The sequence below is a fragment of the Dermacentor andersoni genome, chromosome 5, assembly GCF_023375885.2.
Source record: "Dermacentor andersoni chromosome 5, qqDerAnde1_hic_scaffold, whole genome shotgun sequence".
NCBI classification, from domain to species: domain Eukaryota; kingdom Metazoa; phylum Arthropoda; class Arachnida; order Ixodida; family Ixodidae; genus Dermacentor; species Dermacentor andersoni.
This window is the reverse complement of record NC_092818.1, coordinates 158,434,413-158,449,761: the sequence shown is the minus strand read 5'-3', so window position 1 is coordinate 158,449,761 and position 15,349 is coordinate 158,434,413. Positions and strand designations below refer to the sequence as shown.

At 46.0% G+C, this 15,349-nt stretch overlaps 1 protein-coding gene and 1 long non-coding RNA gene across 6 annotated transcripts in view; one reads left to right on the top strand and one right to left on the bottom strand.

Annotated features, from left to right (window-relative positions):
- LOC126531471 (uncharacterized) overlaps window positions 1–15,349 on the top strand; it is a 51,523-nt gene that overhangs the window by 597 nt on the left and 35,577 nt on the right. Inside the window, exon 2 of the long non-coding RNA XR_008612684.2 lies at window positions 11,107–14,183. This is a non-coding gene — a long non-coding RNA (uncharacterized lncRNA). The remainder of the gene's footprint in view (window positions 1–11,106; window positions 14,184–15,349) is intronic.
- The window catches only part of LOC126531457 (uncharacterized), a 58,804-nt gene that overhangs the window by 27,370 nt on the left and 16,085 nt on the right, over window positions 1–15,349 (bottom strand). Inside the window, exons 1-2 of one of the 5 annotated variants that reach the window (XR_008612691.2) lie at window positions 3,765–3,927; window positions 1,546–1,690 (exon numbers count right to left, since the gene is read on the bottom strand). The exons of 1 other annotated variant lie outside the window; for it this stretch is intronic. Coding sequence is in view for 3 of the 4 variants with exons in the window: in XM_072288441.1 (XP_072144542.1) it covers window positions 1,546–1,690; window positions 3,765–3,923 (304 nt within the window). In the remaining variant the exon portion in view is untranslated. Of the gene's footprint in view, window positions 1–1,545; window positions 1,691–3,764; window positions 4,025–15,349 lie in introns of those variants that run through there. 3 more of the 5 variants (XM_072288441.1, XM_055071187.2, XM_055071189.2) reach the window with 3 other exon arrangements.

The following is a 15,349-nucleotide window of genomic DNA, read 5'->3' as shown; positions in this document are numbered from 1 at the left end:
TGCTTCTGTGCGATCAGCTGTCGGAAATGCAACTGAGTTTTCGCTAACGCACTGTACTCCAATAATGCTGGATTGAATCATGTGGATTGAAGACGTGTGCAGTAGTTGGCTGCAAAAACAATGACTGGCATATTAAGGAATGGAATGAATCTGTGTGGCCAAGTTCGCGGACCGCTGCTGCATCTGTCCGTACGTGTTACCGGTACTTCGAGAGGTACAGCTTTTCTCGAGGATACGGAAATTTGCCCATCCGCCAGCGTTGTACCGCTAACCTTCAGAAATGTTTCAGCCCCAGAACGTCGGAAAGAGTGAGTACCACTCGTTAAACAATGACAAAGGGAGTAGCGCCGCTTCCTGTCATAGTAAGTTTCGCGCACAGAATCCACACACATCTACCCCAACTGGCACAGAAACTTACGCCCACCCTATCGCCAACGTGTCAATGAGTGAATGGGCGCACGCTTGAATATATGCGCACCATATACGCACAAGAAATGACGGACTACACCGATATAGCGCGCGAATGGTCGAAGCCGAATGTTTCGTGACGGTCCACAAGAGTAAGCGAGTACTAGCGCTAATAAGTCTCTGCTACAAGGTATTACAACGTACGAAACAGCTACGTTTCACGCCTTCCGCGCAGCAAGAACTAAGTTATCGGAAGTGAGCACACCCGCGAGCGATTAGGCAGAAAATAATCAGATAGTGGCCGCACTGAGGAAGTCAGAAATGTGACAAGCCGCTGCTTCAAGGTATTTGTCAAGTAAAGAACGAAGAACAAAACGCACTAATCCTGATTCAAATCATGAGCGGAAAGTTTGGATGGCTTGGAATACATACTTGGTCCCGCTTTTAGAACAAGCACGACATACACTGCTCGCGCGGTTTGGACATAGCTGAATCAGCTCTGAAAGCGCTTTTGCATGTTCTCCGAAGCTGTGGCTAAAGCTTCGTGTCGTCCACCATGTCACCGTCTACGATATCTCCCGAGACAGAGGTTTGCTAAGTCGCGCCGGCGTCATACAAACCCATTGTAAACGCGGAGGCAACGGAGGCAGTTGAGGTAAGCAATGGACGTGCAACCACGTGATCAAACATGGCAGCATCCACGGTATCACCGCGAAAAGGGTCAATACACAGATATGTTATTTTCCTTCTGAGGCTTCTTTGCGGCTTGAAGCCGTGGATGAAATGACCGTCCGTGCAATTCGAACAGCTACAAAGTTATGTTGCACAGCAAGGTCGCAGTACCGAATCCCACGAACTGGAGTTCGTTTGAGCCACTTCGCAGACTTTTGTTTAGTGTTCACAACTGCTATAAACTGAATAAATGTTTCGTGTTTCTTTACGGAAATATGGATAGATGACTACGTAGCAGTAAATACATTTGTCCCCAATACAACAGTTGAGCTCAGTGTCCTGTGATAGGCTCACTACACGGGTTGGTAAGGTCTACCTAATCCGCACAGAACGGTTCCACTTTTTTTTTAACGGGATATATGACATTCGTCTATGTTCCACGTCTTCCCTATTCTAAGCGAATACCTGCATAAATAAGGCGAAGTTCGAGTTCCTTGATGAGCTTGGCATCTCTCTCCACCTGCTCCAATACTGGGTCGATCAAGAGCGCTTCCTTCGTGTCCAGGTCAGCCAGTAGGTAGGTGTAGGTCCAGCTCTTCTCGTCAAATAGCTATACAGGAACAAGTAACTCGGTTATCATCCTAGTTACAAGGCAGAGAGCACACGCACATACGATTTTACGTGAGTACTCGTAGCTTTCCAGAAGAAAAAAAAAGGGCGAAGAACAAATATGCCACCACATTGCTAAATCTTTGTCCTCGAGGCTGTCTGAAAAAGCATTCCGAGTATTGGACCCCTTTCCCAACAGTGAAAGCTGATACCAACGTTTTCAATAATTATACCCCCATCAGAGCTTTTTGTGTTGTTACCTGGTGAGTGCTGATCAAGCAAGTGTTCACCGCGGAAGATTTCTTAGGTTACAAAGGAAAACGGGTAATCTTTAAACCGACCGGCCACATGAATGTCATGCCAAAACATGGCGCGCTTCAGCGTTTAAGTGCGTTGTTCGCAGCTGTCACGGTAGCACGCCGCGGCTGTTGAGCTCAAACGATCGCGCCTTCTCCTCTTCCGTTTTGTTAGCGCGTGTTTAAGTCTTCAGGGTTGAGAATATTGTTCTGGCCAACAGGAGTAATACTCCAAAGGTTGTTCTTAGTTTCGTAAACAAAATTTCAAGCACCTATAGCGGTTACATCGTTTGTTAATTCGTTATAACGTATATATACTGCCTGCCACGCAGGATCATCATGCACGAAATCTGGACCGGGGTATTTATTATTTACGATTCTATTCTATACTCGCGGACAACTTTTGTGGCTATGAAGGGAAAGCTACGGGTGCATGGCTGCTGCACATGTGTTATGGCGCCAAGTAGTCCGACAGCGTCGCTTTTGATTGCTCGGAGCAGACGCTGAATCGAGGCAGCTTCCACGTGCGACGGTTTCGCGTTTCCCCAGACGCGGATGGGAAAAGCACCAAAATAGGCAAACCTTTACACTCAGCGGTGTGTTCCGTCTTATTTAACTGTTGGTAGTAAGACGTTTACGTTTTCTCTTTCCCGGCCTAAACTGACGTGGATTAAAACGCGGGTACTGTTTTCAGAGGCGCTCTCACTTGTGCGCGCTTTGCCTCCATAGCTTTCCCTTCATAGCCACAGGTATAATGCCGATCTTTCCGTTTTAACGCGATAGCGTTAAGGAGCCCGCGTCGCAGAATATACGATGTCCGGCGTCCGGCGTTGGACGTCGCCTCGATACAAATAATTTCGAACGAAATTCCGTACCACGCATACCCAACCACTTCTCTACCACCAAAGTTTCTCATACCTTATCTTTCATTCTTTACTAAGTTATTCCTCGGAATTTTGAGCACGGCAGCCCACAAACAAATGCAATGAAAAAAAAAAAAAAAGACCGACAGCACATGACCTTTATGTTAGCTCTTCTCAGACTGAAATATTAAAAGTGCGAAAGAGTAACAGGACATTGAGCCGCGCAAGAGGCCGCGTTTCTACCAGAAGCTCGCCTTCGTGCATAGCGTTTGCAGCCAGCGTTTCCCGGTAGACGTTACGGTTACATAAGCTTCAGTCATATGCTTCAGTTGCCGGGAAGCATGAAAATCAGTAAGGGCGTAAGGGTCTCTGAACGATATCACGTTCCACTCATAAAAACGAAGCTTAACCGTCCTCCAAACTTTTTGTCGATGGTGCGAGCGGCGTTCCACCCACGTTATTAGCGGGATCGGCTAGCCGTAAACGGTGCATGGATAATAAGAAAGGAATAGAATTGGGCGAACGCAATCCTTACATTATACCGACCATGCTCGATGTCAGGTATTAATGCCTGATTAGTGTAGCATATACTATTTGTTCTCTTCGGGGTGCGAGATAAGTTTAGCGAGAAATGCGAAGATATGGCACGCCGGCAGAATCCGCAAGTTACGCTCCTTGCGGCTGCTTTGGTAATTCGTCGGCAATTCACGACAGGCTCTTACGGCGTAGACAACAGGTACAACACGTGTCGACTGCATCATTTCTACTGCGTTAGTTTGCACTGTAAAAGCTTACCTCAAGTGGTCACTGAAGAATTTCTGAATTAAGAAGCGCCGCGATAGTTGTGCCTATTTATTGACGAATTTTGCAATGTTATTTGCAGTGTTATCTGTGAGAAGACTTAAAGGCGGCTCACCTGTCTGAAGAGGACATTACTTCGCATACTTGTGCTAGCCGACAGGAGTCGTACGAATCTTGCCACGTTGTCGGAAGGATCCGCTGATCGTAGCCGCCCGTGACACAACGGTCGAAGACTTGGTGATTGCCACGCTGTTCGTAGGAGCTTCACTGACATTAGGCTGCGTATAATTACGAACCACAAGGTTGATTATTCTGCCTTAGAACTCGTTCCGCTTCTTCTTCCTCTGCAGCTACTGTTACTCTGAGAATTGCTACTGTTCAGAGGCCGTAAATGTACTTACCACGCGCAGTTGGACACGCCTTTCTTTGTTCTCCGCGTGAGTGGAACAAAGCTAGTAGTTTAGTTATTTAAGGTTTCCAGAGGTGGCGCCAGCTCCCGCTGATCTGGTCGGTAAAACAAGAAAGCGTCGGCGATAGATGCTTGCTGCGCTTTGTTCTCTTTATATATTTTTTTCTTTTCGTATCAGCTATCGCATTGCAGTGTGCAGCGTGGTGGGAAATCCCGGAATAACTTGGAGTGGCTGTTGTGCGTGTTGGAAGGAACAGTATAGGTATACGTTCCTCCCCATTAACGGCAGTGGAGAAAAGTGAATTAAAGTTTAATGTACAGCACATAACTAGCACGGAATGGGCATTTCCTCTTTGCTCACACACGCGCGCACGCATACCCCCCCCCCCCCCCCCACACACACACACATATAGACACTTCCCTGTTTACTTTCGAAAGTTATTAAGATTGTGGCGCCAGCATGTCCGTCTTTCTTTTCGATGTTATTTGTTGTAAAAATGTGTTTTAAGCGTAGTAAACGTCAATGTTTAAACATTGTCACCCGTTAGACTGCAGTCGTCACGGACAAGCAAAACAAAAGTAAGAACCTGCGTGCGGCTAGTTCTGGAAACGTTGCAGCGGATGAGTTGCCATGAAATGCGGAAATCAGTAACCTAATTTTAACCACAATCAGTAGCTCATTCGTCACCCGCATAATAAAAATACACTAAAAAGAAGAAAAGCACCCAGATTGGAGTTTTTTCGCTTGTCCTCAGCGCACTCCCACCTGCGACTATTCCATTGAATCGGTGTAAAATACAGCTTCCATTTAGTTGAACGTTTTTGCGATCTATAACAGGTGCACCAATTCACTCCAACACGAACTTTTCTGCGAAGCACAATGGGAATGTTATTTCCATTCGGGAGCATTTGCAGTGAAACTGAGGTGGTTGTTTAACAGGTCTGAGTATTTATTTGCGGAACCGCTGTTCTATACATTCTATACCCTTTCGAGGGTTTGTCAGGGCTCAATGAGAGAATTTCAATACTCCTCCGATGTTGTTTGTACAAATTTCAGATTTTATTTGCGGTTCTAACGGGCATTCTGGTTTACTCCTCCAAGGCGTTGTTGTGACAATAGACGGGATAAATTAATAAATCTGAAATGAGCTCCTACGATGATTGTGCTTGCCATGCATTCATGCACTTAATACTCAAATTCAGCCTCGCTAGAATGCAAACAAATATTGTCACTGCTCTCGACGCTAGGAAGCGCCTTGTGAGAGCAGTTGCTGTTTGCTTATATATATATATATATATATATATATATATATATAAGGAATACATGGCACGCGTACTGATAAAAAGAACATTCATTATGTACACTACATGCGACAAATATAATGAAGTCTTGCTGTTCACTTTCTAGCAATAAGCATTTTCTCATCAGTAGAAAACTTAGTAATGGTATCAAACACGCAGATGTTCAACCCAGTGTATGAGATCATTAAAGAACATTTATCCTCACCCCTGCATGTAATTTTGTAAATAATAGATGCCTGTGTGATACGCGCGTGCCTCTCAGATAATGAACCGAACCATTATAGCGCCGGGCTGGTTGGATCACTTTCATTTGACTCGCCCTCGGACATTAAAAATGCGAAGATGCAGCTTGATAAAGGACAGAAAAGTGTCACTGGAAACAAAGTTCACTGCACTTATACACAAAACCTCGCAACAAGATAAGTATACGTATAAGTCTCTACGTATCTAAGAAAAATTCACTGTATATAATGCATCAAATAAGGCAAATAAACATGTTGCGCAATCACAGATTCATGGAATCTTAGATCCCGCCCCCATTGCATCCACTCCCCTCAATGTATAGCGCGCGACTGAAGGCGGCGCGCTTCCTCCCCGCTTTTCTGCTTTGCGCGCACAAGACTGAGCCACCTTTGTCGCCTCCCTATGCCCCCCCCCCCCCCTACTCTTTCACTCGCACATAGAGTATGCGGCGCGCGGTCCCGATGTTATCGCCCTTGGGATTTATACGGAACATGAGGGCGACGGTAGGAATGCATCGGCAGTGTCCATATAATTGCTATCGCAATAATATAATTAGAGTATCCGGCAAGTGAAGCGTCCCGTGGCCCATTGCTTTCCTTTGCATAAAAAAAAAGAAGTAACAAAATCGAACTTTCACCATGCGACAATTCGCTGTGCCACAACAATGTCTTTTTCTTTTTCCTTTTGTGGGGCGGGGGCACCGAAATGAAAAAAAAAAAACGCAAAGCAAAGTATCTCTTTAATCGAATGCCTACTTTGGGCCCATAATGTGGCTACGGAAGGAATATCGAAGCAAACGTGAGACGTTTGGTCCACCGAGAACCATACGCATACTGATCGGTATCCTACACCGGCTAGACAAGACTTTCCGGAGATGTTGCTCTCAAGCGAACGCGGTGCAATCCGTCGAGTCCCCACAATGATGGCGGCAAGCAACCATTGTTCCTTTTTCTAATCTGCTACCAAGAAAAAGACAAACTTTACCAGGCAAAAATCCGCTCGGCCAGAGAAAACCGAACGCGCACTGAATTGCGCCGCGCGGTGGTCGGGGCAACACGAGAAAAACGCATGCGCTCTGGCTGGCTCTGGCAGCCCGCGGGTAGGGTAGCGAGAACAAAAAAATTGAAGAGGGTCAATGTTTTCTCGTGAATAAAAGTCAAAGTAGAAAAAATAAGAACGTAGCTACCTTTGATGGCTTCAGTGTCTTGACATGGATGCTTTGGAGTAGGTGAAAAAACAATGTTGATATTTTTTTTGAGTAAGATGGGGGGGGGGCGGGGGGGGGCGGGCACAAATAAATCATCACAACGCTTCGTCTCATCGGACCTCGCTGCGTGCTTTGTCAACTTGCCGGTAGTGTGTTGATTTGGTTGCCTTGTTGTATGTTCCGATGTGCGACTTTAGAATGTTTATAACAGCATTAAACCAATAAAGTTCCGCAATTGAAGATCTAAAGCACAACTTTGGAAATGCCAGTGCATGTTTCACATCAAAAGTTTATGAGAACTTTATACCCATAAAGTTTCGGAATTGACATTCATGCGCTCCGTAGATTCCGCAGCCTCCGCGAGGTGCCACGGCGAGCCCGTTCGCCATCAAGACGCCCTTGAAACTTTGTGCTCGGATGGGGCTGCTCGCGTTATGCGACTCCCGGTGCATGGACGCTGTCGCAAAATCACGCCCCAATTCGCAATGCACGCGCTGAAATGTTTTTTCGAGCGTGGAAAAGACATTCTAGGCAAAATCCAGAATGATTCCCAGCGCCGGGGGTTGCTTTGGTCCGCGGTGCATGGACGGCACGAAAAAATTTCAGGGGGGGGGGGGGGGCTGAAGCCCCATAAGCCCCCCCCCCCCCCCCCCCCCTGGCTACGCCCCTGATGGATATGTATGCGTAACCGCATGTAAGTTGTTTTCTGCGTGGCCTAAAGCAACAAGTAAAAACGAAGGAAAAAAAATCAATGTTTTCGAGCTATAACTTAGAACAAGCCCTTGGACTACAGACGCTCTTAAAACCAAGCTCTCTCAAGGTTCACTCATGCCAATAATACGACCACAAACACATCATTAAAATCATTACTTTGTATTTGGTTCGTCGTTTTTATCAATCTGAATTTTAACATGTTTACAGCGCAAAACTAACATACTATCTGAGCTATAGTAGATATCTTCGTCAAGTGTGCGTTGCAGAAAATACAGCCTGACAGTTTCCAGAAGGGTAACTGCAATATGTATGAGAAATTTGCACAAAACGCCAATAACTTGTGTAATAAGGAGTGAAATGTGTGTGAAGCAGCCAAGAGAAGCAAGAGCCCAACATTTGATCATAGCTACCGATTTTCGTCGCACATGATGCGAGCAGTGACTTTTCATTGGGCCAAGCGCAAGAATATTTAGCCTCCATAGGAACACGAGGCAAATTGAAGCAGAAATGAGCAACCTTTCCTGAACATCGCAGCCAAAAGTATCCTCTTTAGGCGAAATAAGTCATCGTCCCTCATATTTATCATACATGAAATTTCGTTGTAAGCGTTCGACTGTATTTCCCATGTCCATGCGTACGCCTCCTAGAAACGGAAACCGAAACTACACAGCCGAGAAGCTAGTATAGTCTGTTATTTATTGGGCTCAAAGGTGTGCCAGTGTATTTTTCAAGAGTTGCAAGGTCTAGGATTTTCAGTTAACGTAAAAAAAAATGAGTAGTTGGAATAGTCATGTCAGTAGTCCTTTAATCATCCTAATTTTTCCGCGGCAAATGGCAAAACATGTTTGTTTAATCAACTCATCAGTTAAATACTTCAATGACTCCGTTAACGGATGACTACTGACCTAGTGAAAATTTGCAGTTGATGCAGTCGATGGCCAGCATTGCTTTTCAAATGAGGCGCCTTTTGGTGTCATCATCTGCATACAGTAAAAATTTGGGCGAATTGGTTCATGGCTATTCAAAAGGCGTAGCACAACTGGGACGGAGTCAAAGAAACACAAACCACATCACAAGCGCTGACTAACGACTGGCTTTTATTTGCACCGAAACCGGCCTATTTATGCGCTAAATGCCTGCCATGTAATACCGCAGTTAGCACAGATATGCCCACATATCGTGCCCTTTTGTCTTCGTCCAAGTCGCGCTGCTCCTTTCGAATCTGCATACAGACAGATTACGGCACGGATACCTTATTTCGTTGTGTAGATTATCTCACTGCGGCTGCATCACGCTCCGGTGTTAGTGGAACGACCAGCACAGACAACCTTTGTTCGCGAGGCTCGTCACCGATGTCGCAGCCTGCAAATGCATGTGATCGCAAGGTGACGCAAAAGACAGAGAAGCGAAATTTGTTCGTACTGTTGAACAAACACATAAGTGCGCTTCAACGAAGGCATAGCGGCGCGCTGGTTTTAAAATACGCGCCGCAGTGGCCTTCGCTCTCCTTCGTTGGAGCATGCATAGGTGGCGCGCTCGCATCACTACTGTCTGAGCTTCTGTGAAATAGTCGAGAGAATCGCAATACTGGAGCCCACATTTCGTGCTATTTCATCGTTATTGCCATTATTCAATTGCAGCCACTTGTTGTTGGCAATTAGCTTCAACAACGCTAGAAATGTGAAATTACTCGACATTTTACCTGTCATTTACTTTTAACTGCAATTTCTTATATTTATTTATATATCACATACATACATACATACATACATACATACATACATACATACATACATACATACACACACACATACACACACACATACATACATACATACATACATACATACATACATACATACATACATACATACATACATACATTTATACATTTCATGTCCTCCCGTTGATTCATTCAACAATTACAGTTAGTAGCTGCCAAAATTTCTAAGTTCATCTTCAAAAATAGGTCATTCAGTCAGTAAAATACGCAGGAGATTGGAAAACGAAGTCCATGCTTCTCATAAATGAAGACCAATGATTTGTAGGAAAACTGTCGAATTCATAGAAATCAAGAAATCAACTTCAAACATCATAAACTGCTTTACAATTTTCAGTGTGACGTTTTCAAAGCTTTCGCTCTTTTGTGTACAAATTAAGAATGATTATTTTCGAGGCTAAGGGATATCATTCACGAAGTTATCCAAGTGCTTAGGGCGAACAGCCTTAACCACTGGTTACAACGAAACGGTGGAACTAAATGGTGCAGAGGAAACGTGGAAGTTGTTAAACGTTATTTCACACGTAGCTCAAAAGTCACCTAACTTGACTGTCCCAAACAGAAAATTTGGGACAGCGCTGCTTTGTCATGGTCTTCGTGAGCCCTTACTGTATGCAATGCTCTCTACTGATTTGCAGCGGCCCTCAGCATGCGTTTCGACAAATGCAGCTTCGCTGCAGCACAGAATCGTCATTGGGGAAAAGTTAACTAAAGGTGACTATGCAAAAGCATTAATCCTGTAGTCCAGTAACACTGATTAGAAGAAACGAATGGAGGCCATTTGAACAGAGTTGTCTGCAGGGTAAACTAATAAAGCACTGTTATAGTGCTAGCGCTAAGATAAAGCCAGTCAGAAAAAGAAAGCGAGCCGCATATGCTCTTGCCGTCTGGGTGCTCATTTTCTTTTTGCCCCGTGTCGCTTTCGCGCTACAACTACGAGGAGCCAATTGGATGGGAAAGCGTTGCAAAATATAGAAAAAAATGGCATTAAGAGCCACCACATGAGCCGTGGCCACAGTCAGTCAGGGAATTGAAGTCCATCAGTGCCAATGAGAAAGGCAACGAGAACGCCAAGCCTGGATATCCGATTTTCTCTCTCTCGCTTCCTTTTTTTTTTTTTCCTTATGCAGCGCTCACGCACACACACTTGTGTGCCGCTCATATAATGTCAAGGTTCCTGCTGGCCTTGCCATTTCCACACGACGCCCTTGCTATTCTTCCGTTGTTGTTTCTCTTCGCGTCTTCCAGGGTTCGAGTCTTCGTGACAATGTCGTCCGTTTATTGGGGTTTATCTATACGTAGCAGGCTCATAAACGCCATCACCATACAGTAAAAAGAAAAAAAAAAATTATGTTCATGCAGCTATAGCGTGTGAGGCCATGGAATGGTTTTGTGTTAGTGAACAGTATATACGACATCGTTCTCAAGTCCCTAGACAATCTTCAGTAAATAATGATAAACAGCTTCGGCCACAAAAATGAAATGCGTTAGAAAAGAAAATTGCGCACCTTATGCGTAAAAGAGTGACCAAAACCCACGGGAATGAAAGTGTGCATTTGTACACAATGATGTCGCCTGGGACCAGTAGCAGGGTGGAGCATTTACTCCCAGGAGAAACAAAGTAGCACCTAATGTCGTGCGTCTTTCTACGGGTAAGAAGATGATAAGAAGATGATTGTGCGCAACCATTGTTGGAATGCGTATGGACTATAGTTTGGCGATGTTGAACGAGCGCGCGCAGCTGCGCCTTTCCGTCCCGTCACAACACACGAGAGAGCATTCTTTTCAACCCTTTGTTGCAGGAAGCCTGACGTCGCCTGCCTCCGTCTTGTCCGACCGTGATTAGTTCGCTGCGCGTATAATGATCACATTGACCATGAGGACGCCGCTGCAGCTCTGGCATAGGTAGGGCGTCGCGCGACACAATGGACTTCCGGGGTGTAAGCAGCGTACGCCTTCAAAACCACCTCCACCACCAGCAACAACAGCAACGACGAGAAATAAATGAATAAATAAATAAATAAATAGACGTAGGAGATACGCAGGACGCATCCAAACGAATTACTTCTTGCTTACATGTTTCTTCGCTGTCTATCTGGCTGGCTGTTTGTGTAGGCTGAAGGACTCGCACGTGATTGTGACCTTGGATGCATCACTTTTAGATGGAGGCTGCTTGTTTGCCTGGTGCCTATAGGGCACCGTGTATACGGGAAGCGTCTTTTTTGGCTGTAACATAAAAGCGCGCAGCGCGCCGGCGTTATTTATAAACGACACAGACTTGCCGTTTTCTTTGGACTCCGCCCTTCAGAGTTCTCACGTGCTTGCCTCGTCTAAGCTGGGCAGACTTGTTCACTTCGCAGTTACCTTTTTTTTTAAATTATTTTCTTTCTCAACCCCATAATTCACGCGTCTTGACTCTTCGTCACTTTGATTTTGTTGCATCTTTAGGAACTCGTGTGTTGCTCTTTACTTTGTGGCCTGACTCAGAGACCTGTTTTTAGAGCCCGGCTTATTTTTACTCGCGCGCGTCGTCCAGGTCGGTACATTTTGCTGCTTACGTTTCGTCGCCATGCCTAAGCGGTAATATCATCACCGAACGCTTCTGAAGGGCAATAAACTCTCAGGACTCACTGCGCCGTGGACAGTGTTTCTTGTACGTGTTACGTGTGGAGCGCGCTTCGGTGCAAATCACTTGTCTCTAATTTTGCACAACTGCAAACAGTATACAAGAAACGAAGGCCATTCAGACAATTAAGAAACTGCGCTAATTTAATTTTATTTCTGTGCATTATCATCGAACGTGCTAAAAACTGACGGTACAGAAAAAAAAAATAGCACCGAAAGTCAGTTTGGAGCGAGTCACTGTAAGGATTCACGAGACGTATGTGTTGCGTACAGAGAGCGAGAGATTTCAAACATAGTAAAGCCATACTGAGACGCTGGCATCTCTTGAAGGTGACACAAGCTGCTCCATTTACTTTTGCGAAGTAGAAGGCAGTAGCAGTAGCAAATCGCACGAAAGAGATGCCCCCTGAATAACTGCGATTGTTCGCATTCATAGTCGTGCCATGGCGACTTTTGGTGTCATAATTATTCAGTGCCTGCAGTTTTATTTTTGACTTAGTATTGTTCCACAGAAAAGCTTTAGCAACACCGATAATCACGAAAAAAGAGGAAGTAAGATAAGCAGCATAACATATAGAAACGTTTGTACGTTTGTCTCGCTCCTCGTTGACCTGACAAATTTGATCCCTTCGTGTAAACCGTGGCTCGGGCTAGGCTCCTACGCTCGTCGAACGTCCGCGTTGCCGTGGCACGATCTCCATCGGGCCTTTTGTTTTCACGGTCACGGCTGTTTCGGTCGACCTGTGCGACTCGGGACTCCTGCCAAGCATCGTCACGTAGTCTGCGCAATGGACTACTAATCTTGGCGTGCGCCAATTTGACGGGCCTCCCATGCGCCGGCGCGCTTGCAGTGAAGGAAGGCGTCAAGATAATCAGAGCCCACACCTTCCCCCGCCACTATCTTAGAGGTCCTTAGATATTCAACATTTTTGCCCTCTTTATTTTTGAATAACCAGTTGACAAGCAGCATGCTTTTAAACAAACGAAAGACTGAGGTGTATGCTTTGTTCCCGACAAAGAATATGCCATACCACTGGTCTGGCAGACGAAGAGAAACGCGTGCGCGCACACACACACGCACACACACAAACACAGAGAAAGAACGCTCGCTCTATCATCACAGTTTCAAACAACACAATAATAAGCATAATAAGACGAAGAAAACACGCCAAGTCAATACATCGTTCTGCTCGTCCCTCTCATTGCGAGTGGTGACGCAAAGCTCGGGTGCTGACGTTACTGCACACTTTTGTGCCCTCGGGTGCGGACCGCTCGATAGGCCGCTGCCTCCTCAAGGCCGTCCCGCGCCGGAAGCATTGTCCGACAAGGAAGCGGCGACGGCGGCCAAGCGCATCGACCGCGGCCTCCCTCGCCACCACCACCTACCACTACCACGCTCGCGCCCGATTGCGTGCCGCGCAGGCAACGCGCCCTCGCTAGCGGAGGCGTACGCGCTCGGCGGTAGATGTCGCTCCTGAGCGCGGCGCTGTCGGCGCTGTACGACGCTGCTCGCCTCCGGCCGTGTTGTGCAGTGGCGCCATCTGTCGCTAGAGTAATGCGGACCGTTCGATATTGAGGCTGCGCGTCTGGGGCGGTGCCCTACGCGTCGCCACACCATCCTACTACGCAATTCCCGCCTGGGGGTGCGACTTTAGCGTCGCCTTCATCGCCTCTGTGGCTGCCAACTATCTGTTATAGAGTTACTTCGGCACGTTGGCACTGTGGTCGACAGTTCGGCGGCAACGTGCCTGGTCGGGAAGATAACTTTGACTTGAATCACTTTCACTAAATTCTTAAACGTTAATATATTCAAGGTTAATGTCAAATATAACTGACGCTGGCCCTTTAGGTTGAAGCACGTGATTATTTTTTCTTTATATTGGCGTGGGTGGTGGTGTAGTTCTGCGACAAGAGCGACAGACAACGAAGCTCACACATTCACTCGCTCACTCATTCAGTCACAACATAGCATGTTTAAGGATAACACAAAAGAAGACAACGAAGAAGCACCAGAGGAATTAAACAGTGGCTTTAAACATGTGGTGCAAATGAGTGATCAAAGCCATGCGGCCTTTCTCGGTACAGCACGTCATGCGATAAAACATTCGGTGGTACCTTCTAAGAGCAAAATAAAAGAACGCAGTATTGAGTGCAGTGGCACACCCATAACATTCTACTTGGGCGGGATGGAAGGCAGATAAGACTCGGGAAACGTCCTGATGGGTGCACCGGATGCAGGTTTACGCTCGACTGGGTAAGTTATGACTTCCGTCACGTTTTTGCCTTATCGTAGGTAAATGTGTAACGCAGTTCAGCCTTTATGTGTGTTTCCGCAATCAGTCACATTAATCTCTTTGGCAGTAAAAAAATAATAAGGTACGGGGGGAATGCTTTTTTGTCGCCTGCTCCGGTGTATCACAGCGTGTTCTCAAGGAAAATTGGTAACAATAACCAACTTACGCAGTTACAACAGTAAAATGTTATCTCGTAAGCGGTGATCCCTTTTAGAGTGTGTTATATGGGTGTCACACGGCGCACTTTTGATCGCGATCAAGGCCGACCCTGATCGAATTTCACGGTCGTGATTGGCTCCTTTGCGCAAGCAGAACGAGGGAGCCAATCACAGTCGATAATTTCGATCCGGATCGGGCTTAATCGCAATCAAAAGTGGTCGTGTAACACCAGGTATCAGAGATAAACTTCCGAAAGAGCGCCTGGCTTGAAAGCCACGGGACAGGTGGAGTTGGAAAATGCCGCGCGGATAACAAATCAGCTCCTCGACACAGCACCGTCAAAGGTCAGACGACACACGTTCGCCACGCATCGCGACCCAAAAAGGTTTCGGTATTTGTGTCGGCGCTCTTTTGGCTTTCCACCTCTAGGTCGTGGCGCCTATCACGGTGTTTGCGTACTCTATAACGCAAGACTGAGGAAACGGCCGAGTCCGACAGATATTACGATACGATGAGGGAAAGTTTCAAAGGAACGGTAACTCATTCATTCATTACTGCTTATATTAAAATAGCGCTGGATTGCTGCACAGGTGCGTGACTATTTTACACAGATACGGATAAGGGTGGTCTTGAAGGATTTCCAGTTTAATTAAGAAGTAGGAAATTCGAAATAAGTTCATCTGTACAGAGGAATGCTATTCGCACGAATTCCAGCTGTTGACCGGTGCTATACTTAAAGTAAGCAATGCATGACAATAGGAAACAACACAAACGTAGAAAATAAAGACACTTGCGCGAACGTTTTCATGCATTCTAGGCAGTGCCGGTCGAGAGCCATCATATCTCTATAACTACACACGGTATGCGTAAGTTTTCCATTTGATGAAGATGAAATTATTTGTGCGTTCACAATGGGAATACACACGTGTCGTTTAGCTTTCAGGAGACGATTGCCAGCTGGTTTCTC